This window comes from Glycine soja, chromosome 1 (assembly GCF_004193775.1).
Source record: "Glycine soja cultivar W05 chromosome 1, ASM419377v2, whole genome shotgun sequence".
Classification (NCBI taxonomy): Eukaryota; Viridiplantae; Streptophyta; class Magnoliopsida; order Fabales; family Fabaceae; genus Glycine; species Glycine soja.
This window is the reverse complement of record NC_041002.1, coordinates 51,653,654-51,675,649: the sequence shown is the minus strand read 5'-3', so window position 1 is coordinate 51,675,649 and position 21,996 is coordinate 51,653,654. Positions and strand designations below refer to the sequence as shown.

The window sequence follows — 21,996 nt, the reverse complement described above, 5'->3', positions numbered from 1 at the left end:
TCATCAAGGGAATGAACTTATCACATAAAGAAGGAATTTCAATTTTCAAGAAGTGACTCATATTAGGCCATAAGTAAAGCGAGCGGTGATGAGTTTACGATGGAATTATAGCAATGGAGGTTGAGAAGATAACGAGGAAAGGGCAATGGGAAGTTAAGAACTCGTTTATGAAAGTAAGAAGTTTGTTGCGCGTTTTTTATTTTATTGAAAGAACTAGCCAACTAGGTACATTTTTATTTTTATTCCCTGACAATTCTTGGAACTGCATATAATGGAGAAGGGCTTAAATATTAATTAATATCTAACACACATGTTAACAACACACAAGATGTGGATAGAGATGTAAAATTTTAAACCGAATAAGAGAGACTGTATTTTCTTTAACAAAATAAACCGTTGATTTAGTTAGTTTTTAATTATTAAATATGTATTATTGCTCAAAAAGTATTAAATATTCATTAGTTTAGTCTTTAAGTTGATATATTTAACCAAATTGATCATTTTTCTATATTTGAAAACTACTTACATGATTTTTTAGGACTAACCGATCATTTTGGATCATTTTTTATAAACAAAATACCAGGATTGATCAAAATTTAATAGTTTAAAGGAGGACATGACACATGACATGTTCTGTATGAACCTGGTATTTAGACATGTAATTTTTTGTAATTAAGTACCTGAAATTAGTATAACCACCACAAATTATCAGTCTTTTTCTAGCGTCGATGAGAGATTCCGGTTCTAGCAATAACCACACGTCCACACCAAAGTTCACACATAAAAAACAAATCAAATGTGACAATGCATGCATATATATACAATACAATAGTATACTTAAAAGAGGCGAACTAATTTTATCCGTGCTAGGTTAGGTGTTGGCACAAGGAACCGGAATTTCCCCAACCACTTAGATTCATTCTTCTTCAGTGCTCCGGATAACCTGGCATTATCTTAGGTGACTGTACTAATCTAACATTTGAAGGCCCAGATGAAGGGGGAGCTGAAAACTGCCTCATAACAGAACTTGCACTAGAAGCAGGAGGACTGCATAGTTGGTTGTTTGATTTTAGAGAACTACCATTGGCAGCACCATTTGTATCCTCTGCCATGTGTTCTGGCCGTTGGTGGTTTCGCTGCAATACATCGATATCCATTCCTTGCAAAACATTCTGATGATTGTGTGTCCCACTACGAAGCTGGGATTGCCAAAAAGTTGACTGTTGATTCGGTGTGGAATGGCTTGCATGAGCATTGCTTTTACCTTCAGCCTCATCCATCCCTCTGGACTGATGAACCATGCCTGAGACCTCACTAGGTTTGCTAGGTTTAATATCCGGCAACTTTTCTGAGTCCAAAGAAGAAATAACCTCTACAGCATCAACCTTAGCTGTTGAAGAACGACCAGAGGCAATTACCGTTGTGGGAAATGCCCTCTCTGGAGGAACAGCTGGGGTGTAATTAGAGGGAAGCAAATCATCCCAATTCTCCAATAGTTCCTTGTACACTTTACGGAGAGTGACCTCAGTAAGACCAGTTACCTTACAAATTTCTGCCTGGGTTTTGCGTTTGTCTTCAAGTTGGCAAGCCAAATATATAGCAGCAGCTGAGATGCTAATCGGATTCCTGCGAGTGCAGAAGCATTTGTTGATCACAACCTCTCCTATGTGAGTAGCCAGTTCCTAAAAAACAATGTAGGACTCATTCTCAGAATCTTGCAATATATGGAACAGAATAAAATAATGCACCAAAGTATAACCAAATGTCCACCAATGTAATGAGTACACATCACCAATACTAAAATTTTATCCTGTCACATGGACATACATAAAGGCCTTCTAGATTCTGTCCAAAACACAAACCCTGTTGGTTTACAAAAAGAAAATAATAATCTAGAACCATGCAAATGTAAGAGCAGATCTGTGATGTGAGACATGTCTCAGATTCCCCACCGAAAGGGGATGGGCAGTTATTCCAATTTCCAAATCTATCACTAAACATATATCGTGGCATAATTCAATGGCTTTGTTTGTAGGCATACAGCACCATTTCAAGATTTTGAAAGCAATATGAGGTTGAAGCTGTCAAATTCCAAAGTTACCTGAGCAGATTTATTGAGCTGAAGAAGCGTGCAAAATCTTGGCATATGAACTGAGATGGAATTGCTGTTAATAGGTTGACTTAGCTGCAAAGCCTCTCCCAGTATCTTGATGTATTTCCCAATTTCCTTTTGCGGTACATTGGCTGCAATTGAAATTTCCTGCAGTATTTTCACACAAGAAAGCACACATATTCATTCAGAAACAACATTTGAAATAATTGTACAATAATTATGACTGACCTGAAGGGTTCTGGGCTCTTGAGCCTCTCTAATGGCCTGAACAAGAGCTGCAGTAGCAAGCGACTCCACACTGCGGTTTCTCAAACACGTAGCGGAGCAACAATCCCTGAATAACTGAAAAGCGTGGTCGGAGATATCGCAGTCCAACCCTAGAATTGACGCCACATCGATAATCTGCATGTACGCCCTCAAATTATCAACCACCACCGTCGACGACAACGAAGAAGAAGAACTGGAGGAAGAGGATGATGATGATGATTCCAGAGTGCGTTCGAGCTCGGCGAGGTAGCCAGAGAAGGAGAGGGATGACTGGAGGTAGAGTGGGCTGGGCTCGAGGGCCCAGGTGGAGAAGGCGGTGATGAAGCCCGTGGGCTCGAAAGGGTCCTCCTCCTCGTTGTTTTGATTGAGCGCGGGGAGAGCGAGATCCGATGTGACCAGACACAGAGGGTTGTCCTGGGCGCGCACGTGGAACACGTGGTGGGGATGCGACTGTCGCTCTTCCACCACGCGCCCGCAAGACGTGCATTCCGTGATCGAACGCCCGCTGCTCGTGGTGGCGCAACGCCCCTGCGCCGCCGAACAGTACGGGCACTTCATTTTTCTCCGCCTCACTCTTTTCGCACCGTACTTATCTCTATTTCTCTATCAAGTCAATGGGCCTCATTTGCTTTAGTTATATATGATATAACGCTGTACTGTTCTTGTTCAATTGTAAGATTGACTTTTTGGTAAAAAAAAAATTGTGTAAGATAAAATATAATCCAAACTAAAACTTGAATTTAGGTTTGGATCAAATTCCAATAAAGTAGCATGCATATAGATATGATGTTACATAGTTTTGTAACCCAATTTCAGTATATCCTAGTTTGATAGAATTTGTGTCCCCTCTTTCAACGTGGAATCACCTTTTTACTCGTAAGTGTGACGTTAATTAATAGAATCTTTTAATATTGTAAAATTCATGAAGGAGGAGGGTATTTTTATACGCTGGCTATGTTCCAAGAAAGAAATGTACTTTATAGAAACATGAGAGATTTATAATTTAGATGTTGTGGAATAAAGCTAAACAGAAGAGCATGCTCAGTTCAATTTGTCTGTTCAAAAGGTCGTGTTTCGATTTACTACTCCTCACTTCGTGAAGACTGCAAAATTGGAAAGAACCACACAGCCTATTAAAATACATCATTATCCCTGTGATTGAAACATGCAAATCTAAGTCTGAGTTGAGTTCGTCCATTACTCTCTCTTCACAATCTTCTGGTAGCACTCGAGCATTTTCAAGTACATTGCATACGCTTGAATGCTCCACACACTAACCTTTAAGCACCCCTTTAGGTTGTTGCATCTTTTCCTTTCTCGGCTTGCTTAAGGCTCTTGCTAAATTCTCGGGCACTCTGAAATGGTACACAATGAAGGCATCAGGCCAGAATCTATGCATTGGTATGATCACATTTGAATTTGACCGAGCTAAGGTTTCACATAAATAACTGAGGTAAGGAAGATCAAGTAATTCACATCAAGATACCATCATACTTATGCAAGCTACCCTACATTAAAATTACAATACCCACTCTGCCTTCTACAAATGCTTCATCTACCTTTGAGAGCACATGATTAAATTAACTACCAATGGCAGAAAAAATGAAAGACAAAAGCAAAAGGAAAGCCAGTGAAGAAAATTGCAACACAAGAAAGTCAATGTCAAAACCAGCAACATCTTTTTTAATTTTTTTGAAAGTACTCTAGTCTGTCTGCCTAATCACACACTATCGTCATCTTAAATGCAACAATCAAACAGCCAGCTAGTTTTTGCTTCTTTCAATTATATATAATGACAGAGTCAAGGCTAACAAATCCATTGCTTATCCACTTAAGGAAAAAAGGGGAAAGCTCCCAAATAAAGAACATTGCAACGTGCATTTTCATCCAAATGTAACAAACAATTTCTGTAAATCAATGAGCATTTGTTATCACGCAAGAATTTTCTTCTAAGAAAAATAAAAATTGAGAAATTTTCTTTACATTTCATTCTTAACAAAATAAAAATTATCTACTTATTATTTTTCTTTGATGTGAATTGTGGGATGGAAATGGACCAATTGGTAATTGACAAGACAAGTATATTACTCAAACGAATCCCAGAGGAATCTATAATAATATTTTTTTTTACAGATTATAGCCCCCTTCAAATTCAACAATTTTACTCATGGTTTTTCAAATTGAAGCAAATCAGGTTAATGACATGTATATTAGTCATCATATGTTTAATGTATAGCCCCCTTCAATTTCAGCAACTTTGCTCATGGTTATTCAAATTGATGCAAATTGGGTCCCTCTACATTAACACGGAATTGTGCCAAACCATCTCAATGTGAGCAAAGATAATGGCAATAAAAAACAGAGATGCACCAGCCACTTTGTTGACATGGCACTAACCACGGTGATGCAGGGCTTGCTAAACACAGAGTCAGATGGATCAATTAGCAATGCCACCAAAACATCCAACTCAATAAAGACTCCTCAGAAGTCAGAAGCACTGATCACAATTCTGGATATTCAACTAATTTTACAGGTGTATACTCCTATAAAATTTTAAAAGGAGAATGCAGAAGAATAATGAGTAAATACTATTACCATTTTCGTGAAGAAACAAGAAGTAATTAGCTCACAGTATTAAAAGAAACACACATGCAGCTAATAGTGTAATTGCACTGCTTGATAAGTCATGCAAAGCAGAAGCTTTTATAGGAGACATTTTTCATGCTTTGGTTACATTTTGTAATTCAATAAAGATTCCTCAAAAGGACTCATCCAATCCCAATTCATCATGAAGGATTCAAGAAATTCTACAAATTTAAGGTACCTATTTTCCTATAAAATCTTTGAAGTGATGCAAACGAATATTGTTACAGTTATTATGAAGAAACAAGAAGTAATTAGCTCAGAGAGTTATAAATACACACATGCGGGCTCATTCATGTATTTTCACTGTGTGAACAGGACATGCAAAGGATGGGATCTTATATTAGACATCTTTCATCATGTTGGTCGTATTCTGTCTTGTCTGTTATAGGGGGCACCTTACCCTCCTCCACAAAGTTGTACTTTTGCTCTTTTCTCCCAAATAACCACAAGCCCAGATGTCACACACACAAACCTTTTAAAGAGAAAGGAAAGAGAGAAGGGGAGGAGGAGGAGTATAGTCACTTTGCTAAATGAAGGTCTAACCACACTGATTAAAGATAACATAGTTAGTAAATTATTGCACCAATATCATACAATAAAAGTAAGTAGTGAAGAGAATTCTAAATCCAAGGAAGCAAGATTTCTTTCACCAGAACGGTATAAATAACACTGATAAAGAAAGTTGCCATTATCTTGTAACTCAAGCTTTCTCCAAACTACATACCATATTATGCAAACAGTTGTTTTATTTTGTACAGAATATTTTTTTACCAAAACTCACGAATAGGTAACTAACCAATCACGGTAAGCATGGACATAAATGAGTGATAGAAGGTAAAAGACACTTCCTAAAAGGTGGGTTCGTATGATTTTTTTTTTCAAATAGTTCATCACCTTCCTCATGCAAAATAAACCATGTACAAAAATGACAAGAGATTTCCCACCCAGAAAGTGCTTTACATAATCCTCAACCAATTTCCAAATAAACTAAACTATCCTCACAATAATCTCATTTTCTACAAAGCTAATTAAAACAAATAGGTCATTAAATTTGATCACAACCATAAAATTTGATTTATGCTCTAATGAATTAAACCTCTTCCACAAGTAAAAAATAAGTTATGCACCTCAGCTTCAGCAGAAGTTAAATGAGTGTTTCTATTAAAAAAAATTGAAGAGCATAAGTTGATTTAAAATTCCAAGAGAAATTTAATTAATTTTCCCTTCTTATTTCATTCTCCTGTAGTTGAAAAGTTTATCAAACAGAACCTTAAATGAAATGAAATACCAAATGTATATGTTGAAAGATTGAACAAGCTTTCCTCTCCCGTAACAATGACCATGAGTTATGAGCTAAGAAAAAGAAAAACACACCGTGGATTGAAGAGGAGGTGGATCAAAATGAATGGAGCGAACAGACATCTTGGCGATCTCGGTGACGGCAGCGTCTCTGACCTCAGTGACATCGCTCGTCAAATCCTCATAGGCAGCCTCGAAGGCCTCTTGCCAGAACCTCGGCAACCTCACCCTGCGACTGTTGGTGTACACATCCCACATGTGCCTCACCACCTTCTCCCTCTCCTCCATTTCCTGCGCAAAACACAAAAAAACGCATCAAAACGGCATTTCTTTGCACATCCAAGGCGAGAGGAAACTCACGAGAACATCGAGGTCGTCGTGGATGGGAGTGTCGATGTCGCTGGAAAGGGAATTGAGAGTGCCGGACCAGCGGAGCGAGACGGTGCCGGTGAACATGGACCAGAACGCCAGAAGCAAGATGGCCGCTAACGCCCAGAATTTGTACCTCCCTTTCCCAAACAGACTCGAATCCATGCTTTCCTTCTTCGTGGCGGCGGTCGTCGGAAGCCCGTCCTCATCCTTCATTTCTAGCAGCTCGATCTAATTGATGATGCGTCAATTATTCTGGTTTGTTTCACTGCGGCTTCAACTTCATCGGTTGAGTCCGATCTGCTAATAATGCGAATCTCTGTTTTCTTTGTGATGGGATGGAGAGGGAGCGGGACCGTGTTATTACTCAGATACACTGCGATGCGATGCAACAATAAGAAGAAGATATGAAGAAAATGACGGATTTGGTGTTTCCCTCTGCGGAAGGGACAATGGTACGTCGCGTGGGCCCCCACTTTTTAATACTCTTGATTTTGTTGACTTTGGTCTCATGTGATGTGGGACAATGCTCACCGTCGATTTCACGCAACTACATGCTGCGTTTTAATGCCAATACTGATACTGCCATCTGTTCTTTCTCCTGGAGCCAACCGACACCACGGCACCGTTTTAAATCATTAATTTTCGCAAAGGAGGTGCGAATGCCGATTCCAATTTGTTGAGATATACCTTAGTATTATTTATTTTTTATTTCTTTAAATTCTTCAGGAATTCTGTTTGCATGGGTAAAAACAAATTAATAAAGTGAGATGAAATAAGTAATAAAATGATAAGATCAGATAAAACAATTAATAAAATGATATATCATATCTGAATTGTTTTTTTAAATAAGATAAGATAAAATAAAATGGAACTTTAATTGTGTGTATTTTATTTAAGATTTCCCCCACTTCAATTTAACACGTACGAGATAAAATGAAATTTTTGTAGTAGATTAAATTAAACTTGCACTATTTGAGTATTTACACTTTATTCTATATAAAAATTGTAATCATTTGCAAAAATTAGTACAAATGGTTATCAAATTTTAGTACATGTAAGTTACATAAATATTTTTAAAATATAGTTGTTTGGTTTGAGATTATCTTTTACTTTGTTTTCTATTTTTTAAATTTTTATGTAAGAAATAGTGAAAATAAATTTTTATTATTTTCTATTTTCATCTTGTTTTGTATAAAATTTACAAAATAGAAAGTAAACTGAAAATAAGAAATGGAAGCAAAAAATATATTTTCAAATCAATATTAAACATATATAAACAATGTAATAAGGGAGTCCTTGTAGTTTGTAAATTTTTTTGTTTCTTTCCGTACTCACCATGGAACATTTTGATTCCTAAACTTGTAAAAATAATTATTTTTAGTCCTTAAGACATACACTGTTTCCTTCAAAATTTAACATGATTTTCTACACGACATCTATATTAAGGGACTAAAAACACTAATTTTTAAACGTTCCGAAAATAAATGTTCAATAATAAAATGCAAGAAGTAAAAAAAAAATCAAGAATATTATAAAGTATAGGAACTGAAAGTATATATTTTTTTCCTAATTTTATTTATAGATAAAAATGTCATCTTTAATAATAATTAATCAAAAAGAAATAAATAACGAAGGTTTCACACATATATAAAAAAGAGAATATCCTAACTAAAAGCACACACGTAATGTCTTGTATAATACAGTTAATATATATGTGTGTGGCATTGCTAATTATAAGTGAAATAAAACTGTGGAACAAAAAGTTGTTTGTTTTACAAAAATCACAAATGCTTTCAATGTGCATGCTTCTGAATTAATTATAGTACTCCAATCATCTGTTGAATCAACATTAGCTTCATGCTTGTCATTACATAATATAAATATTTCTTTTTAGGGGGATAGAGGAAGGGGGATTACATATATATGTGTATTCTGTTACAAAGTATTTTATATGATCTTAATTTCCTAACTTTGAGGGAGATAGAAAGCTTTCAACGCCCTAACCACATACATTAAAATCTACCAATTACATAAAAATAGCAAGGCATTTTATGTCTTTCCTAAGTTTTAGGGAGCTAGAAAGCTTTCAGCATTCAAACCCCAAATATTAAAATCTACTTCTTCGATCTTCCATCTCTCTTCCAATTCTCTTTTATGGTTAGCTGATTGTTCGCCATATCTGGAAACTGTAACTCGAGTTTTGCCACTGTGGGACACATTTATCCCGTCTACGTACTTATAATCCTCAATTACCGATTCTAAACTTGTTTGCCAAAAAATGTCATTATCATCTTTGGTTCTGGTTGTGTGTAATCGTGAGTCTTCAAATTGAACCAAGAGACCAGATCTTTGGCTAAAATAGCCCCATATAGTGTGGTGTATAATCTCAAAGTTTGGGCCACTTTGGGCATCACGGATTGCTGGACTTGTTTCCAATTTCAAGATGAAGCACTCTTCATCATTGATTATTTTCTCTCCTATGCATGCAGCGTCCAAAAATAAGTTAGCCGTCGCCCTCGGATCCAATCCCTAATAAACAAATAATTTAATTACATTCAGAATGAATTGTTTTACACATCTTTATAGAATGCCACGTTATATTATAGATGTTACGAATTAGTGCACGTCAAAGTTTTATGTCAAGAAGCATTAAAAGTTGTTTTTGTACGTGATCCACGTGAGTTAATAGATATGAATCCAAACACGGCATTAATATACCTGAAGGAAACGACGTAAAGGTCTAGGGGCATTTCTTGAAACGGGGGTTTGTTGGTTAGAAGAATGGCGCCATGAGACCTTGCCATTGCTACCGCAACAAACCTTGCAACCGGACACAAGGAGCTCTAAACACCACAAATCGGGGTCCTTTTGCCACAAAACGAACCCTCCCATCTCTTCGGAGGTTTTCTTCACCTCGATGGTTTCATTAGTGTGGTTGAGGTGAAAATCTGACGCACTAATCTTGATCTGCCCTGTCACACACATACTGTCCACTGCATTCAATGCTGGCTGTCCTCCCGTTGCCGCTATATATTGTTGCACTATATACTTTGCCGTTGATGCTTCCTACAACACAATCAATCAATCAATACTTGAAAACCAAATTAAGAGCAACTGTGCATTAAGTATGTGTTCATCCAGCATTTAATTTTTTAAGCAATTAAAACAGTTACAAACTGTTTTATTATTATTCTTCTTCTTATTATTATTTATTTAATCCAAGGTATATATATGGGAGATAATAATTAATTCCCCTAAGACAATAAGATTTATTTAAGAAATTGAAAACATGTTTTTTAGTTTACTTGAGAATCAAACTTCTAAGTTCTATTCAAATATTTAAAGAACAAAAGTATCTTTCAATTATATCATATTACATTAGTTTTTAAAAATTTCTATAATAATTATCTTAAAATATCTTGAAGGAATGAAATAATTTTTCCTATGAAGAAATTATCACACCATTCAGACCATTAGGTTAAACACAAATTAGTTTTATAAAACATTACATTATTTTTTTCTTGAATTAGTTAAAAAAAATACTAATTCAGTTTATATTCGGTTATTCAATCCAAACTTTTTTTTTTCACACTCAGCTCTTAACTATGTAATACTATTTTATAGGATACATAGACAAAAAGGTGAATGTTCTTACAATGGAACAATCTCTGACTGGACGATGGACGGAATGGCCTAACTGGACCTGAAGAGGGATAACAGGAGATCCCACGAGGTAAAGCAGAAAGCGAAGCTCGTTTAAGCGAGACGCAACTGTGGGGGTTGATAATTTGTCCTCTGTTTGGGCCTTCATCCACGCTAACATGTTTTGCCACCGCAAATTCACGTTGCTGCCCATGCTTGAGAACATTTCTTCCGGTATGGGTATTTCAAGAACGGTCTCCAACCCATCTTCTTTACCGATGTTCGGACAAAGCCTCCTCAGGGATGACTTTGCAGCTGGTTGTTTCATCAGTGTGTGTGTGTTGGTCTCTGTCTATGTTTTATTTTCTGGGTGTTGGATAGAGAGAAAGAGAGACAGGGCCGGGTACGAGGAGAAGTTGATTGAGAAGAGGTAAGAATGGTAAGGAAAGAGAAAAAGGAAGAGGGTCAGAGTCAAAGGCTAAACATATTTGTATCTTGTTCTACCTGTGGAGGGGAAACAATGATACGTGTCTATTTGCCTAAGGCTCTCCTTGCTTGTAGGTGTTGTGTGGGCACAAATTGTGGTTCATTTTTGTCTAAGTTTCTATTTAAAGATTTAATCCATAATTTTTGCAAATATAATTGTTTCTATTTAGGTTGCATCTAATAATTATATTGAACATTACTAACAATCAGCATTAAATAATAACTGCAATATTAATCCACACGAGTTTTACTTTTGTTGTCCGCAAGGGAAAAGCTTAACAACACGTACAGTTAAAACATCGGTGAAGTGAATGATATTTCTCATGCATAATTGCATATAGTTTGATTCTGAAAATGAGAACCGTAAAATTTATGAATTTGGTTGACTGTTTTCGTGGGCAACTAGGTTTCTTAAGTTTCACAGGTACAAAACAATAGCATCTGAAGGATATAGAGATTGTTCCATGAGACATTGAAATGGGGAGTCGTTATTATTAACGAACTCGAGATTCTTCTTTAAACTGTTCACTTTCTGGGGTCGAATATGTATAGGGTGATGCTTCTGCTAATAATAACTTGCACAACACAATGTTAAACAATTTTTTTATACTTAATTCATATAATTATATTATGTATAACTAAATTAAATATTTGATTACGAATGTATTTTAAGGAAAATACAGCTCAATTTTTTTGGTCATTTGCACAGGATCATTGAATGTAGAAAAGGTCATGTGCCCATCAAATAAGCTAGTTGATGTGTTTGTAGGACTATTGGTTGATGCAGTGGTTGCTCACTTTTTTAAATTTTAAGAAAAAATTAATACATGATATGGAGATTTGGTTGAGAGTTGAGACCATAAAAGGTAAAAATATTTTTTGTCTTGAAAGTATAAAACATATTTAAAACTTACAGTAAAAAATTATAGGAATGCATTGTCACCTTGAGACTATATAGTCTTGAAAAACACACAGTCACCTTGAGAATGCATTTCTCTTGGCCTGGGGCAGATTAATTGGTCGAGAATCAACGATTCATTGGTGCTGCCATTACCTAGTTTACAGGTGCGTGGTGGTCCGTTGGGTACTTGTAGAAATTAAAAATCTTAAATAAAGACAGTAACATATTGAATTCTTATGTAAAAAAAATAAGCCGAATGAACTGGATCATCTGCAAGATCTAGAAATATAAAAAGTAACATTGTCACAATTGGAAGGAACAAACTTTACAGAATCATATATATATATATATACATGGTGAATTTGTAGATAGTCTTTCAAATATATAGTACAATTATGAAATTAAGATTTTCAGATGACATTATAAAAATTCTTCCCCTCCACAGAAAACATATATATATACAACTATGCATTCTGCCTCGGGTCTGTTTCTGTAGTTGGCTTCCTTCCCTTGTTTTTGCTGAAGAGCATCTCCATCTCTTCCAAGGCCATGCCCTTGGTTTCAGGCATGAAAAAGTAGAAGAACAACCAAGCCCATACAGATATACCAGCAAACATAAAAAAAAGGCCCCACCTATGGTGATTGCATTATAGATTGAAATAAAACTCATGGAAATTGCAGCATTGGTGAGTCTGTTGACTGCAACTTCTATACTTGCTCCTTTTGCCCTCAACTTCAAAGGGAAAATCTGTGAGCTATAGACCCACGTGATAGGTCCAAGGCCAAGATTGAAAAATGCAACATAGATGTGTTGTAATTTTAATAAATATTTCAAAAGAATTTTCTTAAAAAATATTTAATTAGATGGATGATATTTAAATTCAAATTTTCTATTAATGTGAAAAAAGTGAAAATCAATAGAGAAAAAATAGTAATTATAGGCTCATAATTGATCATAAAAGAAAAAAAATTGGCCGGAGATTTTTTTAAATGATTTTAAAAGGAAAGGAAGTCAATTGTTCTCTTCGATCCTCTTAAACTTTCACCTTCTTTATGATTGGGTCAATATTTTTTTATGAGTTTTGTCCGATTTGTTTGTAACATTACAGATAAACCTTTTAGGTCAATAACTATTACGTCTCAAGAAATTCAATTGCTTTTGTGAATTTTGATTTCGGCAACAACATGTAAGTAACCACTATGCTAAGGCTCAAGGCCCAAAGGAGTTCCTCGTGGGAAGTATCCACCATGGTCAAGCTGAATCCTAACACCGCATTAATGATACAAATCATTCCCCCATTGCTTACAAGCAAGAGGGGTCTTCTCCCAACTCTATGAATAAAAAAAAGTGGCTATTATCAAGCAAGTGACTTTTGTGAAGCCTACTCCAATGGTTGTGAGCAAGAGCTTGTCCTTGCTGGTAACACCAGCTTTCTTAAAGATTTTATGACTGTATAACATCACAACTTCAATCCCAATTAAATGCTCAAAAAAGTGAATCCCCACAGCAGCAATCAACATCCAGCGAACAGAATAAGAGGGCGAGGGCCTCACAATCAACTCTTTCCAAACCGCTTCACCGTTTTACTCTTCAGGGATCAACTCTAAGAGAACACTTACATCCTCTTGAAAATAGGTATAAAAAGAAAAACTTGACCCTAACTGCGAATTAAAGTTATTAAAAGCGTGATGCCCAACAATGTTATATCATTTCTTGATCCAAGCACAAAAGAAAAATTCTCACATCATAAAAACTCTCAAATTTCATTAATCTTCAAATTTTATCAAAACTATTTATACTCATACTAATAACCCTAATTTAGACCTAAAATTGAATAATTAATCTAATAATTAAAAGACTTTAAAAATAACAATAAAAAGTTGTGACAACTTATTACAAGTTCGAAAATAGACTCAAAATACAAGTTTTGCTTCTTCTTCTTTTTCCTTTATAAGAGAATTTAGTCTTTCGTTCATTTTTTTTTTTGAATCTCTTACTCTTTATTCTAGTGATTGGTCCATCCACGTTGAATTTAATTATTATCTAATTCACCTAGTATTTAATAATCCACCAAAATTGATCAACTCACCCTATGAATGTTTCTTGTCTTATATCTTGGACTTCCCAAAGTGATTCTTGAAATTAGTCTCAAAACATCTTCATTAATTTGTAAGAGGGTGATCCAATTTGGTGTAACTCTTATTCACATTGGTATTCTTTTACTTTGATATTTAGAATCAGGTCTTGAGATGTTTATTTCATCCTCTTAATCTTGAACTTGATCTTAGGACATCCAGTCCCATTAAAAAATTATTAGACGGGCTGCTTGACTCTTCGTAACACTAACGGAGGGAATACATGTTACAAAGCATGTAACAGAGGGAGAGCCACTTGTTCATAGAATATAGTCAATATATACGTACGGTTTATTCTTGGCAAATGGTTTAGGTTCATCTTGAAAGGTCATCGATGATGATCGTACAAGTTGTACCAAAACAAGCAAATCGATCACTATCTTCATATGCCACAGCTTGGTAAAAAAAAAAAACTTCATATACCACACAGCTTAGTAAAAGAAAAATGTACATATACCACAGCACGATATATTTACACACGTACGCATAAATTAATGTGTGTTTGGACATCTATTTAAGGTGTTAAAATGGGTTAATCTAGCTAGCCAGTCCTCAACCAGCTAAATATTAGGTTAGACAGGGTTAAACCTGTTTTATTGTTTAATTGGATTGACTTGTCAAAATTTATAAAAATAGATTAGAAAATTACTCAAATTAAACCACCAAACAAATACAAAATATATAGAAAACAAAAAACTTTAATCACTATTATGTACATCAACTATAAAGCAAAAACAAAAAAAAAAACTCACATTTATAGTATAATAAAACATCCAAATTTCTTAATTTTAGAATTACACAAAATAAATAAATAAAATCTTAGTTCAAGATGTCAACCCAACTCTGTCCTTTATTGGCCCACCAAGTTGATGGGTTTCATAGGGTTGAGTTATGCATACTTTTGGGTTCAGTCATACAATCCAATTCATAGGATTGAGGAATAAAAATAAATGAAAAAAAGTGAAATAGAATAAGAAGATGGAAGAAAGTAAGATTATTTGATTGAGACCGGTTAAATAATAATCGCAAGCAAACTATTCCACGCAACTTTTTGTATTGGCTATATACATTTGTGTACTTTCTTACATTTGTTACCCCAATTTATATTCCGAACAAGTAATTAAGCACACCCAAAATCCATTAACTATATATATATGTACTATATATCTTGTAAAACTGATTTTGAATTAAATTTAAAGAATTGTTTTTAGATAAAATTGATTTTGGATATCACATTTGTTAAATTTACTATTAAATAATTGATACTATATATGATATTGTACATGTATAACTAATTTAATCTGTCACTTGTGTTTTTTTTTATTTTTATATGCATGTTCCTGAAAAATATTTTCCAAAATCAAAGTCACAACAAATGTACAAAAACATTTTTGTTAATGATTAGATAGAGACAACTACACCCGCTAGAGTTGACTTGGTGAGAGTTTGAGTAGTTTATATAAGTTTTTAGGTTCCAATTCCATAGCCGTTGTTTTGGAAAAAAGATAGAGTCGTTAATATTTGAGATAAATTAAGTATGTACACTCACCATAACCAAACATAGCAGAGACTTGTTGAGCCTTCTATGGCTGTCCCCGTTTTCCATGAACTGTTGGCCGTTTGCGTTTTTATCTGCAGAAGACATTTTTAATTATTTTGATCTGAGAATTGTTCAAAAGCTAGTGAAAATCTTTGCGTAGACTCTAATAAGCACAAGTTTATAAGAGTCCATGAGACCAATCATTAATTTATTTATATATTATTTTCTTCAAGCAAGCAACTGTTGCTTCATTTCCTGAGGCGTTGCATTTTATTATATATGATAAATGGCAGCATGTATATATTATTATCATCAATGTAAAAAGGCTGCCTTTTTAACGCAGATTGTTTATAAAACTTAATTGAAATAATCCTTCGAGGTGATAGAAAGGTAATAAGAAAATCACTATCTTTGCAATTCGTTTAGGTTGCAAAAGTATTGCTCTAATATTATTTTTAAGGGTGTAATTATTCTTTTTGGTTTATATAACCGTAACAGCATTTTCTTTTATTTTTTTATAGTTTAAAATATCTTATTTTAGTCTCTATTAAGTTGTTTACCCTTTTGGTCCTCGCAATCGAGTTTTGACTAACGCTATTTGAAGAAATATGAACGAAATTAAGAAAAATCGAAAAATAAGTTCAAGTGCAACTGAAGATGGAGGTTTGGGACGAAACCACTACACATTTTGTTATTCTTGAGCCTGTCACCAACCTCTGCATTAGCATTTGTCATGATGTAATATTCCTCACTGTCTCTCATTACATGTATGGGACTTGCAGTGGTGTCACGACGTTGAACTAAGTTTATGGTAGCAATAATGGGATAATGATTGTGGTTGTTGCAAATAAAGTGTGTAGTCGTGACTTGTGAGTTGTTGGTCGGCATTAGTCGAAATTTGATGGTGAGCATTAAAAAGGTAAAAATATTACAGAAACCAAAATGAAAACCATAGGGATTAAAAAAATCTGCAATCCAAAAGGATAATTAAATACTTTTATATAGATTGGTATATATTCTTTTATTAAGGAACTACTGAAAGCTGTATTAAGGAATTAAAAATAATTTTTATAAAATGAAGTGCATTTCTTACCATATATGCGTTTAAAATTCTTTATATTTTATCTTTTAACGTTTCAAAATTGATAATATACAGAGTTCAAAATTTACTTTTTTATTTTTGTTACAAAAAACTAATTTGGTGATGCCAAGAAATTACAGTGAGGACAAACATTCTCTAGAAACTTGTTTAGAATATATAATAAATTAAGTAATGTCTATTTCTCAAACAAGGAAAATAAAAATTTTAAAATTAGAATAGGCCATTTGATAATAGAAGTACCGTTACTTTTATACAATGATATCGATTAAAAAAATTAATTTACTATAACTTATAACAAACATAAAAACTATTTTTTTTTTGGAAGGAAAAGAGAATATGTATATTTATATATAACAAGAAGTGTTGCAAAACCAGTGACAAGGTTGTAGAATAAGATACTATCCTATCAAAAGAGTCACAAAAAAAAACCTTCCTAATATGTAATCAAAGTTATTATATCCAACTATTGACTTGTTTAAGGTAGTGAGTTAATAGATTAATGGGCAAATAATTGATCTAATTTAACTTGGTATATATATTTAAAAATTTAAAATTATATATATATATATATATATATATATATATATATTATATAAAAATATATAATTAATATTATTTAATTAAAAAAGTTCATTCTTACTTCAAAATTTAAAATAATAATTAAAATATTAAAGTTAATAACATAAAATCATAAATAATAATTCAATAATATAATTACATAAGTTTCAAGTTTTTTGAACGTATTTTTAATGCAAAATATGTTTTAAAGTTTTTTGAACGTATTTTTAATGCAAAATATGTTTTAAAAATTAGTCTAAGTCATTAAATTTATTATAACCGGTCTAATAATTAAGTTAATTCGATTATATTATTGGATTCCATTGAACTGGTTCAATCCAATTCAATCAGATCGACCCCATTTTTAAACTATATGGCCAACACGTTCTCATTAAAAACATTCCAAAGGATCCAAGAATCAAAGATGAATAAAATAGTCCAGATTTGACGCCTTTCTTCTACACAAAGCATTGCAAAGAAAACATCTTTATCTTTGAAACTATACCGCCTGCATCTGCAACTTAACCGGAGAAGATGATTTCGTTCCTTGCATTCCACAAACACCAACAAGTAATTAACATGCCAAAACAAGAATTTCCATCGTTTTGCTTTAAATCCCTATAAAAACTCTTAATAATAACCCAGAAAATAAATACCTTATTAACCAGCGATAATCATTCTTTGTTATACACTCTATATGATTCTCATAAAAGCTACTGATTTTTTTGCACATAGGCTTCATTTGTATCTTACTTTGAACTTCTTCCAAAGATAATCTCCATATCTTCTAATGATCTTCCTTTGGTTTCAGGCAAAGATGAGTAGAACAACAAAGCCAAAGCATTGATACCGGTAAACACAAAGAAAATTCCACCCATTGTTATGGTTTTATAAATCGAAATGAAACTTGAAACCACTACCACATTTGTGAGTCTGTTCACAACCACACAGACACCAAGGCCTTGAGCTCTGAACCTAAGGGGAAGTATTTCGGAGCTATAAACCCATGTCACTGGTCCTACTCCGGTGCACGCAATGCCCATAAATATGTAGGTAAAAATAACGGTTAAGGTTGTTGCCCAAACTAATTTTTCTTTGGAGTGCTCCACTATGGTTAAACAAATACCTAGCCCTAAAAGGGTCACAACCATACCACCTGCACTAATCAGCAAGAGAATCCTCCTCCCAACTCTATCCGACAAGAACATTGATACGAATGCAAATACAACTTTGGTAATTCCCATACCAACGGTGGCTAGCATGAGCGTGCTCTTGTCAGTGATTCCTGTTCTCTCAAACACCCTTGGAATATATAACAAAAAACCTCCATATCCATCAATCCGCATGAAAAAGTGAAGTCCAATCGCTGCAATCAGTATCCTACGCACAGGTGGTGAAGGATTACAGAACATTTCCTTCAGAGCTCCTGCACCACTGCGAGTATTCTTTGGAACCTGAACAATGTCTAGGGTGCAGTTTTCATCAATGCCAACAATACCTTTTATGTCCCTCAACCGTTGTTCAGCTTCTTCCTTTGTATTAGATACTAGTAAAAGCACTTTCCTAGCCTCACCTACACGTCCTTGCATCACTAACCACCTTGGAGACTCCACCAATTTCAACATGAGAATGACAAGACCAAATGAAGGAATTGAAGGAAGCACCATCATCATCCTCCACCCAAGTCTCAGTGACAAATTTTCAAGGAAATAGTTTGACATAAAGGCAAGGAGGACTCCTATGTTCGAGGAGAGTTCTGGGAGAGAGGTAAAAAAGCCTCTGTAAGAAGGAGGTGAAATCTCTGCGCTGTAAACTGGTGCAACTACTAGGGCAAAACCCACACCAATTCCAACAATGCAGTTTCCAATCATTAAGATTAGATACGATGGACCATACCCCATTAGAGTTGTGCCCAATAAGAAGGTGATGGATGCTAGAATGATGGTGTAGCGTCGACCTATATAATCAGATGCTCTTCCTGCAACCATGCTTCCTGGTAGGGCGCACAAATGTAATGTGCCTGCGAGGAGTTGTACTTGTAGGTCACTGATTTGAAGATCTTCCTTTATGAATATGAGTGCTCCGGTCATCACCCCCACAACTAAAGAATATAATATCGTTTAATAGCAGATTTATTCTGATTAATGAAAAATCGCAAGCAAACTTATCCACCTAATGTTATTTGCATTGGTTATATATATACATTCATAATTTTATTCACAAAACTTTTTTTCTTAATTTTAAAAATAATGTAAAAGTGCTTTATAATTTTAACTTCATTTTTACTGAACACATTTTGTTTTAAAAATTATATTTAAAAATTAAAAATTAAAGCACAATCATTCTAAACAAATCCTAAGTATTATATATATAACACTTATCCTAAGTATTATATATATAACACCTATTGGAATCTTAATTCTCATAATTAATCACCCTTGTTTTTCACCCACACGGGAAATGTTTTTTCTTTTTCTTTTTTAAGCTGACGAAAATGTTATATAGTAATTTTTTGTACTACAAAAAAAAAAAAACCTTTTTGTTAGTGATTAGAATAAGAGGAAACTATATTTAAGATCAAGTACACTGTATACACTTACCGTAACCAAATATAGCAGAGACAATATTGGCAGCTAACACAGAGGCACAGGCATACTTGTTGAGCCCTTTATGGTTGTCCCCGTTTTCCATGAACTGTTGGCCGCCTGCGTTTTTATCTTCCAAAGACATTTTTAATTTTGATCTGAAAGTGTTGAGAAGCTAGTGATGATCATTACATAGACGTACCATACTCTTTTTTTCTTTTTTATCAGCAAGACGACTTATTTATACTAAAACGGCTAATGATAGGTACTAGAGTACCCAAAATTAGCAAATACATAGTTTGAACTGTCAACAAGTATTTTCATAAATCAAATTATGAAAGTATCTTTACGTAGACTCTAATAGGTACACTTAAGTTAAGAGTCACCAATCATTTGTTAGTTTATATATATTATTTTCCACAAGCAAGCAACTGTTGCTTCATTCTCTCAGACGTTGCATTTTGTGAGAAAGGCCATAATACTACCATCATTGTAAAAGGCCGCTTCTTAATTTAACGCTAGTTGTTTATAAAACTTTATAGAAATAACTCTTTGAGGTTCTTAAAAAGCTAATTAATTAGAGAAACTTCATATGACCGTCACCATTTGTAATGGTCATGAGATCGTCGCAAATAGCAATGGTGGTAATTTATAATTTTTTTTTAAAATATTTTGTAATGGTAAATGATAATTAAGTAATCACTAGCTAGTTAGTAGTAGCTTTTTGAAAGAAAAAAAAAATAATATAAGTGGCGAATAGGTCATCATCAGTTTTTAACTTTAGACGGCAATTCAAAAACTCCTTCAACACTCTCCCACACCTTCCATTTTCATTACAAAGCGACGAGTATTGTTGGCTTTCACATGTAAAACTTTTTTTTACCAGCAGCTTGGACTGGGAATAGGCCAAACCACTCTATAGGAATCAATCGCTAGTTTACATCAGATCCAAGTTAAGCCAAACTTTTTCAAAAATAAATCAGATTTAGATTTTTATAAAAATCTATTTGATTAAAAAGATGAAACTATAGGTCGTTCAAAAAATGTTTTAAATTTAACATACCAATATATTTAAGTAAATATAAATTATATATTTTGTTATTATTATTATTGTATTAAAATTGTTATGATATATCAAAATCATATTTTTTTGTCCTTTTAAAATTTTAAATTTTAAGCATGTTGACTCAAGTAAAGAGTCAAACATATAACCCTATTGAGTAATAAGATTATGTTTTATTTAGATGTATTGTTAATGATCATGAAAGTAATAAATTTAAATTATGTTAGACTTGACAAGTAAAATTTAATTCACATATTTTCACATTTGTCTCATGTTTTAAGTATAACAATAATTTTAGTTTTTATAGATTATAATTTATTTTACATGAAGCTTTTAATCAATGGTCTGAACTTATTAGTTCATATAGTGAGAAATTAGATTTATATAAAAAATTCAATATACAATTGGCTTTTAAGTAAGCTAATAGATCAAATGACACTTTCAAATAAATTAGGTGAAACCTAAAAATAAAGTCTATAACAATTAACAAGTTAGACTTAAACTTTTAATTTTTTTAAAACTAGTTACACTTATATATTTAAGAAAATTTTTGTTCCATTTAATCTATTTTCATCCCATCAAGCAGCGACCTTCCTCTCCATCCCTCTCAACCTTCTCATCCCTCTCCTTCAGTCCCATTTATGAAAAAAAAAATATACATAAAAAACATAAAAGATTATTTTAAAAAGATTACAAAATTACGAATACCGGTGGGCCGGCTTATTATGTGCAATAGTTGGAGCCTTTTGATTTTACGTACAAAATCACAAGATACTTCTCCATGTGTACTTTTTGATTCTTGTAATTCCATCTTTTGAGTATTTTCATTAAGTTACCAACTTAATAAAAAGAGGTCAAGGAAAAGAAGCAACTTTATCCTAATTAAACATATTTATTTCTAGGAAATGAAGTAGAACACCTTTCGATTATAAAATCAATATTGTATTTATTTGTAATTTTATTATTTGGAGTTTTTTTTTGTACATATTAATTGGAGGATTTTAAGGAAAAACATATTATAAAGGAACTAAAAAAAGCATTTAAGGAAGGTAAAATATACAAATTATTTAAGGACTACATTAAAGCCACGTACTTAATGAACAAATTAAAAATAGTCTTCCTAAAAAACAACATCTCGCAGTAAAAATAATAATAATACTGCTTGATCAACAATCACTTTCTCGTTATATTTGATTAGGATTTTTAAAAAAAAATTATTAAAAAAAAGTTTTGTAGTATTTAATTAAACGGTATTCAATCAAGATTATAAAAATTGTTTTTAAAGG

At 33.4% G+C, this 21,996-nt stretch overlaps 3 protein-coding genes and 1 pseudogene across 3 annotated transcripts; all 4 read right to left on the bottom strand.

Annotated features, from left to right (window-relative positions):
• Positions 1–686: 686 nt before the first annotated feature.
• Positions 687–3,009, bottom strand: LOC114420557 (plant-specific TFIIB-related protein 1-like). The gene is made up of 3 exons (XM_028386425.1): positions 2,342–3,009; positions 2,102–2,260; positions 687–1,682 (listed from the first exon to the last, which is right to left on the bottom strand). The coding sequence occupies exons 1-3, from the start codon at positions 2,936–2,938 to the stop codon at positions 927–929; spliced, it is 1,512 nt and encodes a 503-aa protein (XP_028242226.1). The 5' UTR covers positions 2,939–3,009; the 3' UTR covers positions 687–926.
• A 328-nt stretch (positions 3,010–3,337) lies between these two features.
• On the bottom strand, positions 3,338–7,107 carry LOC114420575. The gene is made up of 3 exons (XM_028386437.1): positions 6,686–7,107; positions 6,401–6,616; positions 3,338–3,735 (listed from the first exon to the last, which is right to left on the bottom strand). The coding sequence occupies exons 1-3, from the start codon at positions 6,908–6,910 to the stop codon at positions 3,673–3,675; spliced, it is 504 nt and encodes a 167-aa protein (XP_028242238.1). The 5' UTR covers positions 6,911–7,107; the 3' UTR covers positions 3,338–3,672.
• A 1,639-nt stretch (positions 7,108–8,746) lies between these two features.
• On the bottom strand, positions 8,747–10,789 carry LOC114394795 (annotated as a pseudogene).
• A 6,653-nt stretch (positions 10,790–17,442) lies between these two features.
• Positions 17,443–19,857, bottom strand: LOC114420565 (probable polyol transporter 6). Its single transcript, XM_028386430.1, has 2 exons — positions 19,663–19,857; positions 17,443–19,163 (listed from the first exon to the last, which is right to left on the bottom strand). The coding sequence occupies exons 1-2, from the start codon at positions 19,790–19,792 to the stop codon at positions 17,812–17,814; spliced, it is 1,482 nt and encodes a 493-aa protein (XP_028242231.1). The 5' UTR covers positions 19,793–19,857; the 3' UTR covers positions 17,443–17,811.
• Positions 19,858–21,996: the final 2,139 nt, after the last annotated feature.

What these genes read in the sequence shown, in the direction of transcription:
- LOC114420575 (XM_028386437.1), bottom strand. Translation starts at nt 6,910, where the DNA reads ATGAAGGATGAGGACGGGCTTCCGACGACCGCCGCCACGAAGAAGGAA. An exon ending in ACGACGACCTCGATGTTCTC is followed by an intron (nt 6,617 to 6,685) that starts GTGAGTTTCCTC and finishes TGTTTTGCGCAG; the next exon opens with GAAATGGAGGAGAGGGAGAA. An exon ending in CACCTCCTCTTCAATCCACG is followed by an intron (nt 3,736 to 6,400) that starts GTGTGTTTTTCT and finishes GTACCATTTCAG; the next exon opens with AGTGCCCGAGAATTTAGCAA.
- LOC114420565 (XM_028386430.1), bottom strand. Translation starts at nt 19,792, where the DNA reads ATGTCTTTGGAAGATAAAAACGCAGGCGGCCAACAGTTCATGGAAAAC. An exon ending in CTCTGCTATATTTGGTTACG is followed by an intron (nt 19,164 to 19,662) that starts GTAAGTGTATAC and finishes TATATTCTTTAG; the next exon opens with TTGTGGGGGTGATGACCGGA.
- LOC114420557 (XM_028386425.1), bottom strand. Translation starts at nt 2,938, where the DNA reads ATGAAGTGCCCGTACTGTTCGGCGGCGCAGGGGCGTTGCGCCACCACG. An exon ending in AAGAGCCCAGAACCCTTCAG is followed by an intron (nt 2,261 to 2,341) that starts GTCAGTCATAAT and finishes AAAATACTGCAG; the next exon opens with GAAATTTCAATTGCAGCCAA. An exon ending in AGCTCAATAAATCTGCTCAG is followed by an intron (nt 1,683 to 2,101) that starts GTAACTTTGGAA and finishes ATTGTTTTTTAG; the next exon opens with GAACTGGCTACTCACATAGG.